We start from the raw sequence: 21,518 nt of genomic DNA on the forward strand, positions 1-21,518 counted from the left end.
CAGCCACCCAGTGGTGGCTTCTACCATTGTGAGCACATAGCGCTTGCCTTGGCAGGTTTGAGGCAGTGTGATGTAATCAATCTGCCAGGCCTCCCCATACTTGTATTTGGACCATCGCCCGCCATACCACAGAGGCTTCACCCGCTTGGCCTGCTTGATCGCAGCGCATGTCTCACAGTCATGGATCACCTGGGAGATACTGTCCATGGTTAGATCCACCCCTCGGTCTCGTGCCCACTTATAGGTGGCATCTCTGCCCTGATGACCTGAGGCATCATGGGCCCATCGAGCTAGGAACAGTTCTCCTTTATGTTGCCAATCCAAGTCTATCTGGGACACCTCTATTTTCGCAGCCTGATCTACCTGTTTGTTGTTACGATGTTCTTCATTAGCCCGGCTTTTGGGGATGTGAGCATCTACATGACGGACCTTCACGGATAGCTTCTCTACCCGAGTGGCAATGTCTTTCCACTCTTCAGCAGCCCAGATTGGTTTTCCTCTGCGCTGCCAGTTTGCCGCCTTCCACCTTTCCAGCCAACCCCACAGAGCATTGGCTACCATCCATGAATCAGTGTAGAGGTAGAGCTTTGGCCACTTCTCTCTTTCAGCTATGTCCAGAGCTAATTGGACAGCTTTGAGCTCAGCAAATTGGCTCGATCCACCTTCTCCTTCAGTGGCCTGTGCAACTTGTCGTGTGGGGCTCCATACAGCGGCTTTCCATTTCCGGCTAGCGCCTACAATTCGGCAGGAACCATCAGTGAAGAGGGCGTATTGTCTTTCACTCTCTGGTAGCTCGTTATATGGTGGGGCTTCTTCGGCACGTGTCACCTGCTCCTCTTCTTCTTCAGAAGATAACCCAAAAGTCTCACCTTCTGGCCAGTTTGTAATTATTTCCAAGATCCCAGGGCGACTTGGGTTTCCAATTCGGGCGCGCTGCGTGATGAGGGCAATCCATTTGCTCCAAGTAGCGTCGGTGGCGTGATGCGTGGAGGGAACCTTTCCTTTGAACATCCACCCCAGCACCGGTAGTCGGGGTGCCAGGAGGAGTTGTGCCTCAGTGCCGATTACTTCTGAGGCAGCCTGGACTCCTTCATAAGCTGCCAGGATTTCCTTCTCGGTGGGAGTGTAGTTGGCTTCAGATCCTCTGTAGCTTCGGCTCCAGAATCCCAGTGGTCGGCCCCGAGTCTCACCAGGCACCTTCTGCCAGAGGCTCCAGGACAGACCATTGTTCCCGGCTGCAGAGTAGAGTACGTTCTTCACCTCTGGTCCTGTCCTGACTGGGCCAAGGGCTACGGCGTGAGCAATTTCCTGTTTGATCTGGGCGAAGGCTTGCTGCTGTTCAGGGCCCCAGTGGAAATCATTCTTCTTGCGGGTAACCAGGTAGAGAGGACTCACGATCTGGCTGTACTCGGGAATGTGCATCCTCCAGAAACCTATAGCACCTAGGAAAGCTTGTGTTTCCTTCTTGTTGGTCGGCGGAGACATTGCTGTGATCTTATTGATGACCTCAGTGGGAATCTGACGTCGTCCATCTTGCCACTTTACTCCCAGGAACTGGATCTCTCGGGCAGGTCCCTTGACCTTGCTCTTCTTGATGGCAAAACCAGCTTGCAGGAGAATTTGAATTATTCTCTCTCCTTTCTCAAACACTTCGGTTGCAGTGTTCCCCCACACAATGATGTCATCAATGTACTGCAGATGTTCTGGAGCCTCACTCTTTTCTAGTGCAGTCTGGATCAGTCCATGACAGATGGTGGGACTGTGCTTCCACCCCTGGGGCAGTCGGTTCCAGGTGTACTGCACGCCCCTCCAGGTGAAGGCAAACTGAGGCCTGCACTCTGCTGCCAGAGGAATGGAGAAGAATGCATTGGCAATGTCAATAGTGGCGTACCACTTTGCTGCTTTGGACTCCAGCTCGTACTGGAGCTCCAACATGTCCGGCACGGCAGCGCTCAACGGTGGAGTCACTTCATTCAGGGCACGATAGTCCACAGTCAATCTCCATTCCCCGTCAGACTTGCGCACAGGCCAGATGGGGCTGTTGAAGGGTGAGTGGGTCTTGCTGACCACCCCTTGACTCTCCAGCTCGCGGATCATCTTGTGGATGGGGATCATAGCATCTCGATTTGTCCGATACTGCCGGCGGTGCACTGTCGAGGTGGCAATTGGCACTCGTTGCTCTTCCACTTTCAGGAGCCCAACTGCAGAAGGATTCTCTGATAGTCCAGGCAGGGTGTTCAATTGCCTAATGCCCTCTGCCTCCACAGCAGCAATCCCAAATGCCCACCTGAGTCCTTTTGGGTCTTTGTAGTAGCCATTCCGGAGGAAGTCTATGCCCAGAATACACGGGGCCTCTGGGCCGGTCACAATCGGATGCTTTTGCCACTCCTTCCCAGTCAGGCTCACCTCAGCTTCCAAAAGGGTCAACTGCTGTGATCCCCCGGTCACCCCAGCGATGGATACAGGTTCTGCCCCCATATGTCCCGATGGCATTAAAGTACACTGTGCCCCAGTATCAACCAATGCATCATATTTTTGTGGCTCTGATGTGCCAGGCCATCGGATCCACACCGTCCAGAAAACTCGGTTCTCCCGTGCCTCTTCCTGGCTAGAGGCAGGGCCCCTCTAGCCCTGGTTATCATTCTTTCCCTGGGCGTACATGCTCGAGGTACCTTCAAGGGGATCCGACATATCATCCTCCCTTCTGTAATGCCTGGCAGCTCGGTCACGGGAGGCTGAGGCTACCTTCACCTTAGCGGAACCCCCTCGGTTAGTGCCTCCCTCCTTGAGTTCACGCACCCGCGCTGCCAGGGCAGAGGTGGGTTTCCCATCCCACCTTCTCATGTCTTCCCCATGCTCACACAGGAAAAACCACAGCTCAGCTCGTGGGGTGTACCCTCTCTCTCTAGCAGGGGGACGACGGGCTCTGACTTGGGGGCCTGTGACTCGCACTGGTGCCACACTGACCCTCCTCATCTCCTCCCTCATCTCCTCCATCTTCTCCTTCATCTCCTCTTTGAGGTCCTGGACCACAGCAGAGACATGAGCTTTCAGCGGGCCATTGATCATGCTGTCATAATGCCTGAGCCTGTTGGCAACAGAGCCCACTGTTTCTCGGGTATTGTCAGCATCAATCGTTGCAATGAAGGTGGTGTATTGCGATGGCCCTAGCCTTGCCAGGTTCCACATCATCTGTCCTGTGCACCTGACCTTATCGGGGTCATTATCATGCTGTCCATCCTTCCCAAAGAGTACCTCTAATATTGCCACCTCTCTTAGCTGTTGGATCCCTTGCTCGAGTGTCTTCCACTGCATTCTATGATGATACTCCTGCATTCTTTCTTTGTGAATGAACCTTTCTCTCACACTCATTAAGAGCCGCTCCCAGAGAGAGAGAGGCCCTGGCTCCCTCACAAATATCTGGTCCACACCTGGGTCCTGGGTCAACGATCCCAGATACCTTGCCTCACCACTATCCAGTTGCACACTTGTGCCCATAAGGTCCCAAACCCGAAGCAGCCAGGTGGTATAAGGCTCACGCCCCCTTCGCACAATGTCGTTTCGCATAGCACGGAGACTGTCGTGCGACAGGGACTCAGTAATGATTTCTGGCTCTGGCTCTCCTGCTGGTTGTGAGGGCCCTGGTTGCCCATCATCATTAACTGGTCGTACTGATTTGGTCTTATACTTCCTCCTTTGCACAGGGGCGACTGCTGCTGGCTGTGGTTGTCCTTGTGGTTCAGCTGAAGCCTGGACAGTTGTAACATCCGTGGGTTCCACTGCTGCACCATCGGACTCACCCTCTTTGGGGCAGGGAGAGGGTTTTTCACTAGCTGAGGAGGTGTATTCCCTTAGCAATTGGCATATCTCCTGGCGCACCTGGCCCATCTCCTGGCACATCTCCTTGCGCACCTGGCCCATCTCCTGGCATATCTCCTGGCGCACCTGACCCATCTCCTGGCATATCCCCTGGCGCACCTGACCCATCTCCTGGCATATCCCCTGGCGCACCTGACCCATCTCTTGGCACATCTCCTGCATCCCTTTTGCCAGTACCCCCACCCAGTTTGGGTAGTCCATTTCTGAGGTGGACTGTTGGGCAGTATCAGTCTGTGGGGCGGGATCTCTAGTGTCTGGGGCTGTGGCAGGCTCTGGCTCTGGGGTAGGATCTCTAGTGTCTGGGGCCGTGTCAGGCTCTGGAGCAGGATCAGGCTCTGGGGTAGGAACTCTACTCTCTGGGGCCATGTCAGGTTCTGGGGCAGGATCTCTAGTCTCTGGGGCTGGTGTCCGGGTAGATATCCAAGCCAATCTCAACTTATCCTTGAATGCTAAATAGAGTAGGCCTATCAGCAGCAGGTGGTTAGTATTCAGAGGGAATTTAAACCCTTCGAAAATTGATGGGGTGGGCCCAAAGAACTGGTTGAGGGGTTGGGAGAAAACTTCCCCTGGTGTCATTTCCTCACAGAAGGTACCATTGTTAACATAACCCCAAAAACATGTGCTCAGTGTGTGATAGCTGTTTATCCATGTGCCCACATTCCGGAGGAAGTTAAAAACCCATGAATTCCTCACCTTCTCGACCCATAACGCAAGCTGGATAACAGCAATGGTAGCCTTAGTCAGAGGACCCATATTCAAGTAAGGAGCTGCAAAGGGGAAGAATATAGCCACGGCTACATGCCACCCAAACCAGGGTAAACTAGACCACATAGTGCTGCCTAACAAGGTTCCAATATCCAGCACACAAAATAAAGTTATCGAGGAACTGTTATTCCTTTTTCACCTCTATCTCTTAATGCCCTCAGGCCCCACGTTGGGCGCCAAGATCTGTCTCGGTTTTGAAAGACAGGTGTCTGCTAAGGAAGGCAGAGGCCCCCCTTGAAGTGGCAGATATAACCCCTTTTCCCTCCAAGTTATTATATTTTGAAATCAAGAGCCTTTAGGCGAAGATGTGGGAAATAGGAATAACAGTTCTTTACTATATATATATATGTATATAACCAGTCAAACAAAACAACAACAACTCTGGCAGTAACAGCAAACACAAACCCAGTGCCAGCCTTCTCGGCTGTCAGGCTATTTCCCCTCGGGTGCAGTTCCGCTCGCAGCCGGCAGGGGCGCTGGCGGCTCCCGGTGAGCAGGGCAGGTGCGATGGTTCCCCCGCGGCTGCAGGGGGCGCTCCGGAGCGAGCTCGGGAAACCCGCGGCTCTGGTGCCCTGGGATCCCGGGAGGGATGGAACAAAGGCTTCACAAACCCCTGGGCAGCCGATCCCGGACTCTCAGGAACAGCAGGCTGGAACGGCAGGGACGAACGCAAATCCCGGGTGGCAGACGAGATGTATCCAGATGGGAGAACCCCACGGAGGCCCAGGCAGGCAGGGTGAGCAGGGCTACAGCGTAGCGAAAGCTCGAAGCAGCAGCGGAGCAGGACAGCCACAGCTCGGTCTCCAGCAGGGCAGGGAAAAAGCGGCTTTTGGGGTCCCGGCGTTGCTTCCAGCAGGAAGAAAGAACGGCCAAAAAGAAAGCAGCAGCAGCTCCTTTCTCTGCAGCTTCTCTCTCCGGACGCTCAGAGCGAACTGTCCCCACACCCAGGTGTAGACAAAGGAGTAGCCAGGCCCGCCCCACTCCCCTTTTTGTCTTTCTTAAGTACAGCTATTTGTCCCCTAGCAACATGCATATGGGAGAAAATTCCTTTAACAGGAAAACCTAAGACTAAACTAAAACCCCAACACCTCTTCTCACTAGGTCCCTGCTGTTGCTTCTTTCCTGCTCCTGCAGGCCTATTACCAGACTTCCTCCCTACCCACTGTTGCATGTACCACTGGCACCATAGCCAAGCTAAGCAGCCTAGCAGAGCTGTTCAGTACAGATGGGCCATTCTGTGCCCCAACTTCTAGTGGGCTTTATTTGGGATGTCTCACCAGCCATTAACAGCAACTAAAGAGCTGGAGGTGGAACATGTGATGCCCCCTCATCTCTCAGCCTCAGCCCCCCACTTGCCTGCTATTTCAGGAGCTAGTTCTTGTAAATCCACAGTTGGATATGCTATGGAAAAGCAGGACATGCTCCTGATAATCCCCTTCCTTACTGGGTCTAGGTTTAGGCTCTGCTTTATCTCGTCGTATCTTGTCTTCAAGATACTGTACAGAGAAGTTCAAGATATTGTACAGAGAAGTTCATCAAGGACTCTGAGGCATGGATGTTCTCCAGAGAGAAGGAAGATGTGTCTTTAGATGAATGTTTTCCTTGTTCATGCTGTTAACAGTCAGTGACTTGTCTACACTGAGAATTCTGCTTCCTGATCATTTCTGAGGGACCTGGTATACAGAGTGGCCCTTAGGGTACAAGCTGGTAGATCTTCTGGCAGGATGACCTGACTATTCATAATTGTCTCTCTTGAGCAAATATTTTAAATGTTTGAACAGATATTTGAAAAGTGACTCTTACGTCAAGTAGGAAACTTTCATTTCTCTTTCCAAATATAAATGCTAATTTTTTGAAGTACAGCTTTTTAAGCTGCATTAGTTGTGTTTAAAAATGCAGTGTTTACTTTTTAGGGAGATTTACTAGGTACAGTGAAGTGTGCTATCGTTCTTTCTTCACATTAGCCAAAGCACCAGCATACCAAAAAATGCCTTTAAAATACTTTTTTCTTAGACTGTTGTTAAATATCTGTAGAAGTCCAAGTTCTGCTCTCAGTTCCTCACCATTTTCTATGCACATCTGGCCATTTTCCTTTAGTGAAACAGGACATGCTCAGTGTAAGCTCTTGGCAACCCTTCTGAAAGCAATTAAGTTCTGGCAGCCTTTCTCTTCAGTGCTCACTGCAGTGTGTCTCATGCTCTCACAGAAGTAAGCTAGCAGGAAGAAGTGTGCTCCTGGTCTGGAACACTGGATTTTCCATCATCTGCTGTGTAGCAATTCTTTGTGGCCTGACTTTCAGTGTTCATCCCGATTTACGTCATGCTCAAGCTCATTGCACTTGAGTTCTTGCTTTATCACTGCCCATGTTCCGTCTCAGTGTTACAGTTTTTTACTTTACTACTAGCACATGCAGGAGAGGACTCTTGAGCAGTGATATTTTGCCTCTTATGGTGCAACACACTTGCGGAACCGAAGGCCCTTTATTGCGGGGTAAAGAACTTTTTAAGAGATAGGTTGAAGTCCAGGGAGGTGAAGTGAAGGAAGCAAGTATCAGAGTTTGGCAGAATCCAGGTCGCCCCATTCTCTAATGTGCTGTTACACATGGCTCCTTTTCACTCCAGGCAGTAAAGAACACCACAGCAGTGTTCTTCACCATTTTGCTGACCAAGGCATACGTGTTTTTTCTGAAATTATTAGGGGCGGAGTAAGGGGCTGGGATTCAAGCATTCTCAGATATGTCTACTTACGCCTCAGCCAACAATTCAAGTAATTTTGGACCAGTGACTTTACCAAGGACAGACTTCCCATGGAAAGCAGATAAGGAGACTGCAGTCATAAGCTGCATTATCTTTCTGTACGAGATCTTCCTCAAGGTCTGGGGATCCATTAGTTCAGTAAGAATATGCTGGGGGTGGGGAACTAAATAAATTGGAGGTTTTCTGTACCCATGGTGCTACTTTTCCTGTTAACTTCTGCCTTGCTGTCTGTCTTTGGAGCCTTCTGTATTTAACTACTTGGGCTTTTATTGCAAAGCCCCAAGACAGGGTATGCATAGTTTTTTACAGCCAATTTAATTCCAGTGTTTGCTCACACACTGTGGAAACCTGACATAACGTGAATGTGTGTTTTCTTTTTCTTTTTTTTCCCTTTACCCAAAGTAGATAATATTGAAATATTTTGTCCTTTGCCCTGAAGGCACTCTGCCTGCCTTATGAAGTCAGGCAGCATGCATTATGTCTGGAACTCTTGCATTTGATGTTTACTTGTGCTCCACAGAGTCAGCCAGAACCTCGCTTGGTGAGCGGAAGGCAGAACTGCACAGCGTGTACCAGTGGCCCCGCTATGACGTGTACAACCCCTTCTATCTGGAGCATCGGGTTTCGCCAGACCTCATCAGGCGCTTCCAAGCAAAATCAGATAGTAGGAAATTATATGGGTCAGGTGAGAAGGCCCACACCCTTGCTTTTCTGTCTTCCTCCCTTTTTCAGGGTTTATAGGTAAGAGGAATAAAAGCCATTAGTCTACAGGAGACTTGTTTGGTTATAGCAGTTTCCAAGCCGGTCTGTGTGCTACAGACACTTCTTGGTTGGTGAATCAATCTGCAGAATTGCTTAGTTTTCAGCTCTGCTCTGCTTAGTTTTCAGCTGCACTGTTACTTTCTGTCTTTTGGGGGCTTAACATGATGATTGCATGCATCATACAAAGGTAGACAAATTGGCAAAACGAGATACCATAGCTGCCTCCAGTCCAAACCAGGATGCAGTACTGGAGATTTCAGCTACCAGTAAGAGTGAGGGAGATGGAAAAAGGAAGCCAGGCAGTATGCTGAGTAGGAGGCGTGCCTGAGGAGTACATATATGGGGAGAGGAACAAGCACCAAAAAACATTCAGAAGCAGATGACAAGCACAGGTGCAAAATGGGGCATGATGCTATATGCCAGATTTTTTTGTAGTTCGCTTTTGAAGCTACAGCAATGTCCCCACTTCTGTGTGTAAGAATGAGGGAGGGCTGTGAGATAGTAAAAGTTTAGATAGAAGGTGTTTGGCTATCTAGGTAAATACTGTCCTCTGTGCTGTTCGTTGGTGTATGTATCCTATAAAGAACGCTGTTCAGACTGAAGTAGATGAGTAGTTGTTGCTTGTGATTGCTATGGCAAATGCATTCAGAAAACTCCAAACACTCCAAGAAATGTACACCCTCTCCATGAAATCGGAAGCTGGCAACAGCTCGCATTTTTAAAGATGTTTTATTTAGAATGGCATATCGTGCTTATTTTCAGCTGGGGAAAAATGTCTTAGTCTGTGTCCTGTTTTAAAATAATTCTGAATCACCATAGAGACTACATGAGAAGGCTATTCTGTATCTTTTTTTAAGAGAACAAAACACAAATAGAATTTTAGCAGCCTTTAACACATATGGTTTTACTAGGCTTTGTAAGCACCTGTGGTGGGAGCCAAATGGGTTTTATTAAACTGTCTTGAACATCTTCCTTTCAGTTCATCATCTCTTTTTCCATTTCTCTTCAAACTAAGTAAACACTTTACTAGTTTTGTCTTAGTAAGTTTAAACACAAGAAAGGTTATTCTAGAGTGTCTAGAGTACAGTTCTAAAACGCCTTTTTCCTCCAGAGTTTTTTGACAGCTGTTTCAGAACTTAGAATTTCATGTGCACATATAGACTATTAAAGCAAAACTCTAAGCCTAGTTTGTTGCAGTGAGTGCTATGATATTTTTCATGTGTGTGGGTTTAGAACTACAGAATGTGTTTATTTGGAAGATACGAAATTAAAGTCTTGAATTGTAATGTGAAGCCCCTTCTCTTCATCTTTAAAAAAAAACTCTACACAAACAGAAAAATAAATTCATAAATGTTTTTCTGAAATTCTGATTATTATTGGTAAACAACATATTTTTATGGTTAAAATCTTTCTGCTCTTTTATCAACAACTTCCCACATAAAAATTGACTTTTTTTTCCATTAAAAATTTAATTTTTTGAAAAAGCCTCTCTTCCTCCCTGCCCCATCCCCATGTTCCTGGAAAATGTTACTAGAAACAGCAGATCATACTCTCTTTAAACCATTTTGGTCATTTGTAACCTGTAGGCTTGAGCAGATATTTTCCAATAGTTTGTGAAAGTTGTTCTTAGTTGAGTTTTCTTTCTAGCAATTAAGCTAATGTGATTTTTATTGTTCTCTTTGTCTTATTAGTTAGTGATTTAAGACCCAGTGCTTTGCCTGGCTCACTTGATGTAAGCCGTTCGATGTTTGATCTCAGGAGCCCACCTCACCGATTCATGAAGGTGAGTTCCCTTGTAACCAAGATTATACTGAAAACTCAGCTTACTCCGTGTATCTGTTCCCGTTGCATTGTGTTTGCAAAGTAAATACTGGAGGGCATTGCACTGTGCACTGGGAGGACTAAAGGGAAAAGTTCAACATCTTGACCAACTTGAAGAGGCTTTTTCCTGGTGTCTGCTCTGACATTTGCTGTTCTGGCCCAGCAGGGCTGTTGAGAAACCCAAGTAGGCTGTTAGGCAGGACAGGAGAGACAGCATGTCATGGTTCATCATCTTGTGGTTTCTTCCATCAGTTGAAATGTGGAACACTGGAAGTTTCCATTGACACAAAACACTGTGTTTATTTATTTCTTCTTTAATAATCATGTCTTACATAGCAATGAAGTTGTGTATATTCCATGATCAAAAAAAATCTCTGCTGGTCAAATGGGTCCTCTAATGCATCAAAATAGTAATTGCATGCTGCTGGATCAAGAAACTAGCAGGGAATGAGGCAATTATTTGAAATTGAGTATTTTGTTTTCATCATATCTTGTCTGATGGTATAGTTTCTGGGTTTTGCATCTGTTGCTCTGAATTTAGTGACTCTTTTTTTCCTGTCCCCAGAGATACAATTCAGTCTCCAGTGTACCTAGCAGTACCTCTTCCAGGAAGGATTCACAAGGCAGTAACAGGAGTCTGGGTAATGTTTTGTTTGTTTACCTTGTAATGAAATATTTCCCTTTGCACATGAAACATTAAGCTGCTTCTACTCTACTGTTGATGTTTTTGTTTGGATTTTGGTTTTTTGGGGGTTTTTTTTGAGATGAATCTGAGTAGCAGGTCAGCTGGAGATGACTTGGCAATTTGAAATTAAGAGTTTTGGGCTTGCACTGTCCTGTTGTCTGGAGATTGAGCAAATGAGACTTTGAGAAGTTCTCATGCTTTTGAGAAATTCATACCTCAATTTACTATGCAAGTGAACTAAGAAATTACAGACCCTCTGTTAGGATAGGATGCAGCACTAGGTCCCCAGTCTAGTCCTTTTTCATGTATCAGTATTTTTCTCTGTGAAGTGCCTGAAATCCAATACCCATATTACAGTGGTAGTTAGACAAGAATATTGCATACAAACCCAGTATCCTTATTTATGAAAGAATGCTGAAGGAGTGGAGATACTGCAAAATAAACCCTCAAAAATTAATCAAGTCCCCACAAAAGTCACCCTGCTAGAAGTCAGTTTGACCCAGTGTCCTCAAAAAGAAGACTGAGGCAATGACCTGGTTCCAGTCATGACAGAGAAATGCTGGGTACTAAATGGCTCTTCTGACTTGGAGACAGCATAATAGTAAAATGTTTACTAGAAGTTTGAGAAAGATAAAGAGGAGGCCAATTTATAAACGTAACAGTGAAAGAGATTAAGGGAAGTGATAGGATATAAATGTGTTCTGGGTGTCTCAGGAACATGCCTTTTTTCTTTCTGAAAGTTGTTTGAGTATAACACAAGTTATTAAATTCAGTTGAGATAACCCAGACACATGGTGTGATTCTTGGCGTAGTCTCCTGTGCAGGGCCAGAAGCTGGACTTCTATGATCCATAAGGGTCCCTTCCAGCTCAGGATATTCTATGATTACATGATTCTATTCTATGAAATGTGAAGGCTTTTAGCTATGCAGAAGGTCAGGGTACTGGACTTGGTGGATATTTTGTCCTTAAAGTGTAGGTGTTAAAATATTTCAAATTTATTTTGGGAGATGTTTGCAGAGATAAGCAGCCCACCTACTATTGAGTTCCCTTATTTCTGGAATGAACTTTTAAGATACTGCATTACTTCTAAAAATATTAATTGGCTTTCTTCCATAGATACTATTACATTATCAGGTGATGAACGAGACTTTGGAAGACTGAATGTGAAGTTGTGTTATGTTTCATCTGTAGAACAGATTTGGATCACAGTTTTACATGTAAGCAAATATAAATAAGTTGGTTACTTACTCAAATGACTATTCTACTGTGCTAAGTGGTAATTGTCATAAAATTTGTCTCTCTGTTACTTTAATGAATACTTTAAAAAAAAATAAAATTACTTGTGTTAATATAAACAAAGTTCAGTCAAATGTAATACTAGGCTTCAAAGCATCTTCCTCTCCTTTAATTTTTTTTTCTGTTGCAGTCTCTGTTCTGCTGCAGTCAGTAAGAAGAAGTAGTAGATATCTCCTTGTGTTACTATACATATGTTAATATGCACTCTGGTTGTGAAGAGAGGAACTGTTCAGCACAGACTAGAAAGCTGAGCTGGTCATAGGCTCGTCCTGCTGTGGACGTTTTCCTGTGGAAATCTGAAGGCAGTAAATGGGAGCAACTGTGGAGGCAGCAATTAAGTGGCTTCTGTGATTCTATGACTTTAACAGTTCCTTCAGGGCAGAACCCTAACACAACTTTGAGGACACCTAGCTTCCTGTGGCTTTTTTGTTAGCAAATGTGATACGGTTATGCTGATTGTTTTATATACTTCCTAGAACTGTGAATAACTTTCAGGCAATGGAACTTTAAGTAGACCCTGTAAGTACATCAAATGGTAAAAGTCTTGCATTGTCTAAACGGACTGTTTTCAATGTTGCAGTGCAAAGACCTGAGCTGGCCTTCTAGCTGTGGGGAAAATCCTCCTATCTGTGTCAAGGGAATTCTCACACTGCCCAAGCCAGTGCATTTCAAATCTTCTGCCAAGGAGGGCTGCAGTGTAAGTAGAGGCATGAAAAACACTGAGAAATACTTTTCCCCACAAAAACTAAATATGACATGTAAATGGATTTTTAAAATGGACCAAACATCCACTCCTATGCCATATTTGCCTTGGTAGCTGCCCAGGTGTGTTGTACTTTCCCCAACTTCTCAAAATCCTATTAAAAGCCTTATTCCACTTCCTCCTCCTATATCCTCTCTTGCATTGTACTCTTGCCCTCCTTCTCTCACAAGCTGGCAGGATAGATATGCTCATAGGGGACTGAGCCATGAGCTGCTGGCCTCAGCACCTCCGTGGTGGGGGACCAGAGGAAGACAGGGCATACCTGTAGGTACACACTCATCCAGGGAAGGTAGCTGATGTACTGCCTCTGATTTGTCAGGAGACAATATTCACACTTCGGTCGCTACAGAAAATCGTAAAAATTGGTCACATGGGACAAGATTCCAGATGGTGGCGGTAAAGGAATTTTAAGAGGGTAGAAGGTAAAGCAACATAAATCTCCCATAATATGAACCAAAGGTGAAAGAAAATAAAATTAGCTGGAGAGACTGTAGCAAAAGGCTAGAGAATCTGTTATGACAATGTGTGTGTGCTGTTGTAAAGCTCCAGAAGAGATGGCCACAACTCATTATGGTAATGAAAAATAATCCAAAACTTTACCCCTGTCAGGGTGTGACAATGAGGGGGTGAATGTCTGTGGACTTTGCACTATAAAAGCACACTTTCCATGGCAACCTAAAATGGTAGTCTATAGCAGTGGCTATAGAACCAGGATGCCTTGGTTTCTAGGTTTTGGGCTCGGTGGGATTCTCTTAAAATGATGATGTTACTCCTCTGTTTTTCTTTCTAGGACATTGAATTTATGGAAACTTTTGTTTTTGCTATTAAACTGCAAAGCCTGCAGGCTGTCAGACTGGTATTTAAAATCCAGACACAGACTCCCAGGAAAAAAACTATTGGAGAATGTTCCTTGGCACTGCGAGAGCTGAGCTCACAGGAGTCGAGTCATTGGCTGGATATATCTCCTCCTTCCAAAGCACCTGTAAGTGCCAATACTGTGGAAGTATGTTCTTATCTCACCTAGAAAGAGTTGCTGGAAATGAAAGTAAAATAATTCAGGAGTAAAAACTAGAGGGGTTCTTTTTTTTTATTCCCTTTACCCTACTTCCTTGGAGAAAGGCATTTTGATGGGGAAAAAATGCAGACTTTTGAACTCTGCACATAACTGTTCTGGTCATAAACTGCAGATGTTTCTAGGAAAAGAGCTGGAGCAAGCTCTTCCACACCATGGCTCACAGCTTGAGGGAGGGGCATTCTGGGGAAATGTTCAGCAAAGAACACCGGGTAATTGTCTTTTCTGACCAAAAAAGCATCAGAAGATCCTTAGGACTCACAGCAAGAGCTCAGAGCAAATGGCATCTGCTTTTTTTATGGAAGAAAAGTGCTAAGATCTCCAGTGGCCTGAAACTGCAAAGACAGCCATATATTTAATGTTCAGATTGCATGCTGTGAAGTAATAATTCAGACAGTTCATTTCCATTAATGTAATAAGAAGCAGGTGGTTCTCACAGTGGGATTTCCTTTCCCCCTACCCTCACTTTGTTTATTTCTTTTATAGATTGTGTCTAGACATTTGTATTTTCAACAAATTAAACTTGAATTAGCAATTCAAAAGCAAATTTTATTTAAGTGTGTCTGAGTAATATGAATGATACTCTTGGTTTCTAACATAAGTTACATTTGACATTTTTTAGTTCTAATGTGAAAAACCATATTGCTTCAAAAGCAGTAAGATAAAGTGACAGAGGAAGGTGGTTTATAAAGCATTTCATCTCAGTGTAAATTTCTGAATCATCTCATAGTTTCTCAGTCTGTGTTGGCTTTCCTCACCATTATATCCAAGAGCCCTCCAGACACTCTGGGATTCATCCCCTACTACCCTGTGAGGCAGCAAACTACCCTCTCTGCCAATAGAAAGCCAAAGCTCAGAGTCGACACAGAAGTTTTGTGGCTGAGCTAGAAAGAGAATTTGGGTCTCTTTGATGAATTTGAGCCTGACTTTTCTTTATCTGACCTGTTGCTCTCTTGCTTAGTGCATTTTGGTTCATTGAAGTGCATTAAAACTTGAAGGCAACAAAGACTAGCAGACTCCATTTAAATGAAGGTTGTCAGGAAAGGTGGGTCTCCATTGGCTGTTTCCTGCTGCTCTTACAGTGTTCTGAGGACATTAGAGTCTGACAGGAGAGCAATGAGGATGACTCAGTGCAACTTTGCCCCTGGCAAAAATTCTAAAAAAATCCCCCAAGAATCAGACTGGAGATCTCGATACATATACTATGTGTGTGTGCCTGTAAAACACGAGTACTTTCGTAACACAGGAAACTACACAGTATGCAGTCGCCCTAAGCAATCATGACATTAAGTGACAGCATCTATGGAAAACATTTCTTATATCTCCATATTGCGAAATTGAGAAGTGTGGGAGGGGGAGCTCTGAAGGTTTTTGTGTGAGTGGAGCATTCACAGTCTCCCACTTCCACACCCAGATTTAGTAAAGTTCCAATGGCACGTCTGGTTTCCCCTGTGAGTACCTGCTCTTACCACTGCAGAATCTGTACCAGGTGAAAACCAAGGACTAGTTTCTTTGCCCAGTATCCCTGGCCGCAGCCCACGAGGGCCGTATGTGCACCACACACAAGCAGCTCATCAGTGGAGCACATGTACTGCATCTATGACAAGTGCAAGATGCATTTACTGTGCATCTGCAGGTTCTGTATACAACACATGCTTACATTTCTCTCCAGGAAATCCCAGACAGAAATGTGGGAGCCCAACATATGACAAAATTCCTGTGTTTCCTGAGTTTATAAGCAACTTAATCCAGATGTTATGGCAACATTCTTCTGCTTGTAGGTGTGCCGTCCAGAACTTCAAATAGGAACTTGTTTTCAAGCAATAAACAGGAGGATACAGTTACAGATTCTTGAAGCACAAAACCTTCCTGTTTCATCTACGCCACTGTCATCAAGTAAGTTACATCAGCTGTTTCATGCCTCCTGTCTAAAAGCATTTGTAACAGGTAAATTGCTGCGCAAATGGGTTGGCAATTCATAACATTCCTTACAAGCCTCAGACTAACATATTGTGTGGTAGATTTCCATTGCCAAGGCTTGTTTCCCCAGATGTCTTACTTGATTATATTTTGTTTGGTTTGAAGATACATGTTTATGTATTTTGGAAGATTTTTATCCCAGTATTAATCTTGACATACAAGAGCATTAGCTTGCACTTGCTGTTTGGATACTGTGTTTATCAGTTCAACATTACCGAACATACTCTGTGTGACTAGTCAGGAAAGCTGTTGCACAGTTCTTTTGGCCAGACTTTTGAGAAATTGATGCAATTTGAACCATACGTATGGATCTTGCTGGTTCCCTTTTGGGTGTGTTGTCAGTAATCCTTTGTGTGCTATGCCTTTTTCCTTCCCTGTTGTGCTAGATTTCTTTGTGAAAATCGGAATGTTCAGTACAGAGGGCATCATCTATAAGAAGAAGACTCGCCTTCTGAAGTCCACTAATGGCCAAGTGAAGTGGGGAGAAATGATGGTTTTTCCAGTTAGCCAAGCAGAACAAGGAATTAGCTTTCTCATCAAGCTCTACAGCAGAAGCTCGATGAGAAGAAAACACTTCTTAGGACAGGTTGGTTTCTGCTAAATAGCCTGATATTAAAAATCCAGTTCCATAGGTTTCTTGGTATGAATTTTAAAATACTTTAAATGAGGCAACATATAACAAAATAGTAAATTCTACTAAACTCTTCTGGATGTAATCCAAGCAGGAATGGTACTGAGCTCTTAAACATGCACCAGCATCAGAATGGGAGTTGACATTTGATTTTTCTTTCAAAAAGAAATCCTAATGTCAGTTTTGTGTGGAGTATTACTATGTGACAGATTCCTTCCAAGAGAAATAGGATCTCCTCTTTGCCTTTAGCTTTCTAAAGCTAAAGAAAACAAACGTAGCACCCACAGGAGTTCCATAACCTACAGTGTCCTGTACAGCAAGGGGGTGTTGGCTCACCATAACAATACACTCACAACAGGGATGTGTACAATGGTACAGTGTGTACACAGCTACAATGAGACTGCTTTCCTGGGTAAAACAATGCTAAAGTCAGTGCAATAGTCTATCTATATATGATCAAGTAATAGTATAAGTGTCCAAACACAAAATATTTTTCGCTTTTTTTAAAGTTTTTTTTTAACAGACACAACTTCAGTAGTATCTCTTTGAAAGCATTTCTGTGATCATATTTATTTAACCACCATAAAACTTAGTAGTCTGGTCTCATTATTCTCTCCATCCTTTTCCCCTGCTTGTTCTAATTTACCATCATCCTGTCCTTTCTGTCTCTCCTCTTCTTCTTGGTATAGTGAGCCATTGCTGTTCTTAATGCTCTGTGCTTTTCCTGACCCAGTTAGATGCAGTAACAGAATTTTAATATATGCATAAATTAATAATGTAGACTTGATTTGGAGACTCCAACTGTAACGTCTCATGTCAAATGGAGGACTGTGCTGTCCTTAGGTACAAAAAATTACACTGTCTCATTCTGGTGATGGTTTTTTTGCCTGCTGAAGACATGCAGCTACAGAAGATGCCTTTGTGCTATAAGCTATAGAAATGATGTGCCAGCAAGAGTTATGTGAAGTTCCTCCATTTTTTGTAGCCTCATGTTGCACCTGTCCCATCTTGCTGTTGGTAGAATTAGATTTGAAATCAGAAAAGAAAAAAAAATTGTTCTTTTTACTTGTAATACCTTGGGGGCAAAATAACTGGGTATGATTTTGCAGTCACTTAGCAATATGTGAGATAATCTGATGAGTTACATTTAATCGTGGATATTATTTTTCAGGGGAGGAAAACTTGTGCTCCTCAGAGGTTATTTGGAAAAGGTTGTTTTAGCTCATGAAGGCAGACATTGCCACATAACACATGAAGACATAAAATATGGCTCAGGGAAAAATGTACTTTGAGCAATTGGCTGGGTAGCTGGAAAAAAAAAGGATATAGCTGGATCCATTAACTTTGTTCTTCAGAGAATGATGTTTAATTGGATGCTGTTCTAAGCAGACAATACTTAGATTAGGCTGCTTTTACAGGCATGTCTTTAATCATGAGCAAGATGTACATTGAATCTCTGTGGATGAAACATCAGCTGTCTGTGGTATTCTGGAAGACATTATTCTCACTTCTGGAGGACTCATGCCCCAGCAGTATAGGCTAAATGTACTTCATGGTCAAGGTTTCTGAGAAGTCTTAAAAGGACTCATTCTTGGAAGACTTGAGGAAAGAGAGTCCTGTAAATAATGCTACCTACTTACATAAGCAGAATTCTTCTGGCAATGGAGGCTGGTGATAATGTTAAGGGGGAAAATTTCCTAGTTGTACTTCATTTCCTCATTTAATGGCCACTATCCACTAACTGAATACTGAGAAGAAACGGACTCTTACTACGTGACTATGTGTGGTATGGGCATGTTAGTAACCTCTGTGGAATGCAGGTTTGGCCCTGGCTGTGGGAGTGTGCAATTTTAAATGCTCATGGAAAGGCTGGACAGCTCGTGCCGGATGCTGGATGGCTTGGAGCCAACTGTATCCAGACACACAGAGCCACCACTGGCCTGGTGAGCCCCTGACCCCAGCACGTGCATTTGAATACAGCAAGGAATGCTTTACTTAAAACATCTTATTAAGTACAGAAACATTATTATGTAGTGGGTTCTCTAAACTATTTGAGAGGCTAAATTTAAACACAGACTCCTTGTGTTCCCAGCTGAAAGCCAAGATGTGTTAGGACTAGCAGAACTGTATTTGTTGCTGTTATGCTTTGGTCACAATCTATACGTTGTATCTTGTTCTACACTTTATTTATTTGGAATCAGTAAAGGCTGGGCTTTTGTTATATCAGGTAAACTCTAATTTTTTTTTTTTTTTTTTTTTTTTCCTTAATGCAGATCTGGTTAAGTCCCAATAGCAGCAACAATGAAGCAGTAGAGCAATGGAAAGATACCATTGCAAATCCTGAAAAAGTTGTTGTTAAATGGTACAGCATTGGTCCATCTTGAAGACTGGAGATGAAATTCAGAACTGATTTTTCTACGAAAATCCATATGCTGTCTAAAATATTATAAATAAAAAGAAAGATATTGTCTATGCAAGTTCTTCAGAAGTCCTCCACTGCATTATGCCTCTGTGGAAACAGGGAAGATTCAGTTTCACCAAGAGAAATACCAGCTAAATATTATTACAAAGAAGACTTAGGAACCGGAGGAAGTGCTCATTTGATTTCACAAAATCCATCTTGAAAAAAAGATGCTTGCCCCATTTGGGCTTCATAAAAGCACAGAAATTCAGTTTTGGAGAGAAGCAGCTTGAATCAACTCTGTTTCACACTAGTCACTGACATCATGCTCATCTGCAGTCTTGTCTTTGGCAGACTCCAAAGTCCAGGGTATGGGTCAGGTCAGTGGCTCGATTCTGGGTACCTGTGAGCCTCTGGGGTTGTTGACACCATTTGATCACAGTAACACATGTCCAAGCAAGTGGGAAAGCTGCGGCAGTAGGAGAAGGCGTAAAAGGAAGTACACAGTAAGGCAGTACCCACAGGCTTTTCTGATCTCCATTTTGGATGAAGGGTTGTTCAGAAGCCTGTAGCTTGAGCTTGCCCCCATCCTTTTCTCAAAACAGAGAGATGGAAAGATAAAAGTTTCTCTGACTTAGTGATCTTTAAAAGAGGGGCCCTCCAGACTTACTCTGTTTGGGTAAATTCTGGCTGGAATCAATGGAATAGTACAAAGAGGCAATGACCCTGCCTAGGATCAGAGCCAATATTTTTAGATTAGTTTCTTACATAGAAAACTTATATGTAAACCACTTCCTATCTAATCAACATGCTCTAGCATTTGCTTACATTGCCAAAACACAGGCTAATATGTACAAAGGAGTAAGCAAAGATTTACTCACGTAAGTGCTTTTTTATATTAATTAAAATGCAGCACTGTAAGGCATTCAGACTGTGGTTAAAGGATGGGCTGCTACTGCAGAAGTATTTGTTACATGTCTAGGATGCTAAAAATATTACGTGTGGGAGTACATTTTCATTACTTGTTTCTACTAAGAAGAAATGACTATATTTTTTATTGCAAATGGTATTTTTCAAACAAAATCCTAATACTATATTTTCTATTAGTTCCAATATTTTCAGGTGTTTATTCACAGTTATTTTTAAGGGGGGAAAAGACCAAGTATATAATTGATAATGTATAAATCTAAAAGCACAGACCTCTGCACTATTTCAACTACCTGATTAAAAAATTGAATAATTGATAATTGAAACTTTTTAAACTTCAACCATCCAGATTGTTGTTGTTGAAATGTGGTATTTTGAAAACAGAAGGATTTTTACAGACTCAGACATATTCTGCTTTTCGATCAGTCATTTTAAAAGAACTGAAAAAAGGTTTTGCATATCACTTGGAGAACAAACATCACTTCTAGCTCTTACTCTTTGCAAAGCTCCTAGTAGGCCCAGAAGATCTTGACTGACACTGATAATTTTCAGCCAGTTACAACAGTCAGGAGGAGCTTGGCCTGCTGGGTAAAATGAAAAAAGGAAGTGGGCTGACCTGATATTTTTGGAGTATCTTTATTTGAATACATGGATCTTTTTTTTTCATTGTGGCTGAACATTTTATTATTCATTGTGGCAGTAAAAAAGCTGTGCAAACTAACTCTTTCCTGATGCAGAATGCCATTCTGTTTAAAAGAGAGGACAGGGAATATCCCAGTGTTTTGCAGACTTTAATTACTACAGCAGTGGTTCTACAGTTTCCAACTCAGTGGATACTGTGTAAAATGGATTTCTGGGGCTGTTTTAGGACACCTACCCTTCTAAAGGCCTAACTAGTCTCTTTTTTTTCTATGTTAATATTTAATCTGTTTATAATAAAAGCTATGAACAGAAAACATTCCTCTTTTTTCCCCAATTGTTTATACCAATGTAAAGTAGGAATTGAACTTCACTTTGAGATGCTGCTAAACTCTGATCTTCTGCTAAAAATGTAAGAAGATTGTGACTTGCTATTCATCTCTTGGAAAGCTTCAGTAGGGTGCATCAAGGTCTCAGAAGCAAGTGTTCAAGGCTGGAAATTTTTCAGCATCTCACATGAAAATGGGAAAAAACAACCTTCACCTATAGTCTGGACTGATGCAGAGTTATTCTAGAGATCTATGATTTATGTTCCCAGTTTTAGTGCTTCCTGATTGAAATACAGCTTCATGATCAACAAGCCTTGTCCATTTGTATCTGTCTTATTAAATAGGATTTCTTGATATGACAGGGAAGAAGGAGGTGGAAGGGAAGAATATTTACTGTGATCCTTGTCAACACTCCTACAAGATGCTTGAGTATTTCTGTGGACTAGTTTTCTGAGCTGCAAGTGGGAAGCTACATTTTTTCTGTGAGAAAATGCCAGCTAACAAACTCTGTTTCATGTAATGCTGCCTGTAGGGGAGTTAACTGCTGCCACAGGGAGGAGATACATAAGGCTTCTCCATGCATGATGCACACAGGTACTGCAGCACTCTGAAGAGCTGCTTTGAGGCGCTGCTTCATCCTGTGCTCATTCCCTGGCTTCAGCGTGTTCTGCATTTGTGTGCATTCATGTAAGAATTCAATGAGTTCTTAATAGTTGACTGTTGTCAACAGTTGTGCTTTTTGTCACATAAAGCATTTTTTGTTGGTGATTCATTGGGTCTAGAGCTTATTGGTATGGTTGGTCTGTTAGAC

The 21,518-nt window shown here is 43.5% G+C and overlaps 1 protein-coding gene across 5 annotated transcripts in view; it reads left to right on the forward strand.

Moving 5' to 3' along the window:
• TC2N (tandem C2 domains, nuclear) overlaps nucleotides 1-21,018 on the forward strand; it is a 39,482-nt gene extending 18,464 nt beyond the window's left edge. For all 5 annotated transcript variants that reach the window (XM_048308220.1, XM_048308217.1, XM_048308218.1 and 2 more), the window contains 9 exons: nucleotides 7,921-8,085; nucleotides 9,854-9,945; nucleotides 10,549-10,624; nucleotides 11,786-11,886; nucleotides 12,546-12,662; nucleotides 13,519-13,710; nucleotides 15,582-15,696; nucleotides 16,167-16,366; nucleotides 18,685-21,018. In XM_048308220.1, coding sequence (XP_048164177.1) covers nucleotides 7,921-8,085; nucleotides 9,854-9,945; nucleotides 10,549-10,624; nucleotides 11,786-11,886; nucleotides 12,546-12,662; nucleotides 13,519-13,710; nucleotides 15,582-15,696; nucleotides 16,167-16,366; nucleotides 18,685-18,795 — 1,169 coding nt within the window. In that variant the 3' untranslated portion in view covers nucleotides 18,796-21,018. The remainder of the gene's footprint in view (nucleotides 1-7,920; nucleotides 8,086-9,853; nucleotides 9,946-10,548; nucleotides 10,625-11,785; nucleotides 11,887-12,545; nucleotides 12,663-13,518; nucleotides 13,711-15,581; nucleotides 15,697-16,166; nucleotides 16,367-18,684) is intronic.
• The last annotated feature ends 500 nt before the right edge of the window (nucleotides 21,019-21,518 follow it).

The sequence above is a fragment of the Corvus hawaiiensis genome, chromosome 6 (genome assembly GCF_020740725.1).
Source record: "Corvus hawaiiensis isolate bCorHaw1 chromosome 6, bCorHaw1.pri.cur, whole genome shotgun sequence".
NCBI classification, from domain to species: Eukaryota; Metazoa; Chordata; class Aves; order Passeriformes; family Corvidae; genus Corvus; species Corvus hawaiiensis.